The sequence below is a fragment of the Eimeria mitis genome, genomic scaffold, assembly GCF_000499745.2.
Source record: "Eimeria mitis Houghton genomic scaffold, Emh_scaff3713, whole genome shotgun sequence".
Lineage (NCBI taxonomy): Eukaryota > Apicomplexa > Conoidasida > Eucoccidiorida > Eimeriidae > Eimeria > Eimeria mitis.
Genome location: NW_013572056.1, coordinates 1 through 2,345, shown reverse-complemented (window position 1 = coordinate 2,345; position 2,345 = coordinate 1). Strand labels below are relative to the sequence as shown.

General features: G+C 52.8%; 1 protein-coding gene across 1 annotated transcript in view; it reads left to right on the top strand.

Moving 5' to 3' along the window:
- EMH_0068750 (isoprenylcysteine carboxylmethyltransferase, putative) overlaps positions 1–1,605 on the top strand; it is a gene marked incomplete at both ends in the record, with an annotated part of 2,188 nt that extends 583 nt beyond the window's left edge. The window contains 2 exons of the mRNA XM_013498795.1: positions 54–1,362; positions 1,487–1,605. Coding sequence (XP_013354249.1) covers positions 54–1,362; positions 1,487–1,605 — 1,428 coding nt within the window. The remainder of the gene's footprint in view (positions 1–53; positions 1,363–1,486) is intronic.
- Between the last annotated feature and the right edge of the window lie 740 nt (positions 1,606–2,345).

Here is a 2,345-nt window from a genome sequence, read left to right as displayed (position 1 = left end):
CTGCTGCTGCTGCTGCAGGCGCTTCTGCGGCTGCTGCTGCAGCTGTCACACAGGGGCATCGGAGCCCTCCCCCTCCGCCCCCTGTGCTGCTCTGTAGCATCGAGGATTCTCATCAGCAGCTGCAGCAGCAGGAAGCAGCAGAAGCTGCTGCCTCTTGCCCTTTTCTGGTTGCGCAGTTGTCAAGGGCAGCAGCAGCAGCAACGACAGCAGCAGCAGCAGCAACGACAGCAGCAGCAGCAGCAACGACAGCAGCAGCAGCAAAAACAACAGCATCTGCAACAAACGATACAACAACTTCCCGTGGAGATGCCGGCGATCCCCCAGGAGCTTCAGCCCTCTGGTATCGTCACAGCAGCGTCCGCAGCGCCACCAGCAGCAACGACTGCAGCAGCAACAGCAGCAGCTGCAGCAGCAGCAGGAGCAACAGCAGGGGCTGTATCAAGAATAGCAGCAGTGAAAAATGTAGCGGACGCACACGGGAGCAGCTTCGCATGCATATGATTCGGTTGGGGGCATTTGCTGCTGGGGCTGTGGTTGGTTTGCTGCTGCTGCTGTTGGAGCGGCAGCAGCAGGAGCAGCTGCAGCAAGAGCAGCATTTCCTGCAGCAGCAAGAGCTTCTGCAGCAGCTGCAGCAGCAAGATGACAACCGCATTATATGGAAGAACGTCACACGGGGGTTCTGGCTAGTTGTGTTCGCTGGCGTGATGATACACAAGCAACCAGACAGCAGCAGCAGCAGCAGCAGCAGCAGCAGCAGCAGCAACAGCAGCAGGAGCAGCAGCAGCAAGAGGTCATCAACAGTAGATATGTGCTACCAGTGCATCGCATTGTCTGTAGCAGGCTGCTGCTTGACATTTTTCCCGCTGCTGCTGCTGCAGTGCCGCGTTTCGTGTGCAGCAGCAGCAGAAGCGCTGTTCATTTTGCTGCTGCTGCTGCATCACAGCTCTGAATATCTCTTTGTCTTAGCCTTTCATCCGAAGGAGCTGAGCTACGACTCCTTTCTATTAAACAACAGCCCGGTTTATGCTGCTGTGCTGCTGCTGGCGCTGCTGGAGCAGCAACTCAAACCCTCAGTTGCTGCTGCAATCCTCAACAGCAGCAATGCGCTGCTGCTGCAGCTCCTGCTGCAGCAGCAGCTCCATCTGCCGCAGCTTCTGCTGCAGCTGCACACCTTCGCATGGCATGCGCTGCTGCAGCGTCCTCTCCTCCCCAGCGAGTTGGATGTGTTGCTGCTGCCTCCACTGCAGCAGCAGCTGCAGCAGGGACTGCAGCAGCTGCCGCCCCAGCAGCAGCAGCAGCAGAACGTTTCGTCATCCCCTTCCATTACCGGTGGTGGTGCAGCAGCAGCAGCAACAACAGGAGGTGAAGCAGCATCTGTGTATTGGCAGCTATGCATCCTCTGTATATTGGTATTGATATCTGCTAGCGGTTTGTTTGTTGCTGTTGGTGGTTTGCTGCTGCGGTGTTTTGGTTTTTTAACTCTAAGAGAGAATTTCACTCATCAAATCAGAAAACAAAAAACAGAAAAACATCGACTCTGTGTTCACGGAGTCTACAGCAAATGCAGACACCCAGCATATGCAGGCTGGTTCTGGTGGGCCGTAGGTAAGATGCTGCTGCCGATGCTGCTGCAGTTGCTGCTGCTGCAGTTGATGCTGCTGCTGGTGTTGTGTTGCTTTGTTAGTTTATAGGGGAGAAGAGGCTTTTTGTTCTGTTGCTGCATCGTCTCTGTTTTGCTTCAGTTGCTGCTTCTCTCTCCTCTGTGTTGCTGCTGCAGTCTGAAGGCATCACAAACCCTAAACCCTAAACCCTAAGCTGTTCTTTGTGGTGTTGTGTTTGCTGCTGCTGCGCTGCTGCTGCGCTGCTGCAGGCTCTCAGATCCTGCTGCTGAATGCGGTTTGCTGCTGCTTATTTTTCGTCGTCTCTTTTGTTTTCTTTCGGGAGAGGATTTACTATGAAGAGAAACAACTTATTAAGTTATTTGGGGGGGAGTATGATGTGTACAGACACCGCGTGAGGACTATAGGGTACGTCAGCAGGGAACTAAGGAAAATTATCTAGTGGGGGGCTTGTGTTTTTTTTCTTATGTATTTGTTTCTCTTTTACTCTTCCTTTTCTATGTATAGCTGCGCCTATGCTTATTTGCTTATTTGTTTGTTGCTTTTGCTTGTAGTGTATTTAGTTGTACTTCTCTGTCGACCGCATCTCACTGCTGCTCGTTTTTCTCTCCTTTTTTTCTCTCTATATTCTTGAATATTTTCTTCTCAGTTTGTCGTTGGCTGCTGGGCGTGGATGCTGTTTGCGTCTGCTTCAGTCAACCTGCTGCGCCACCTCCCATCTGCTGC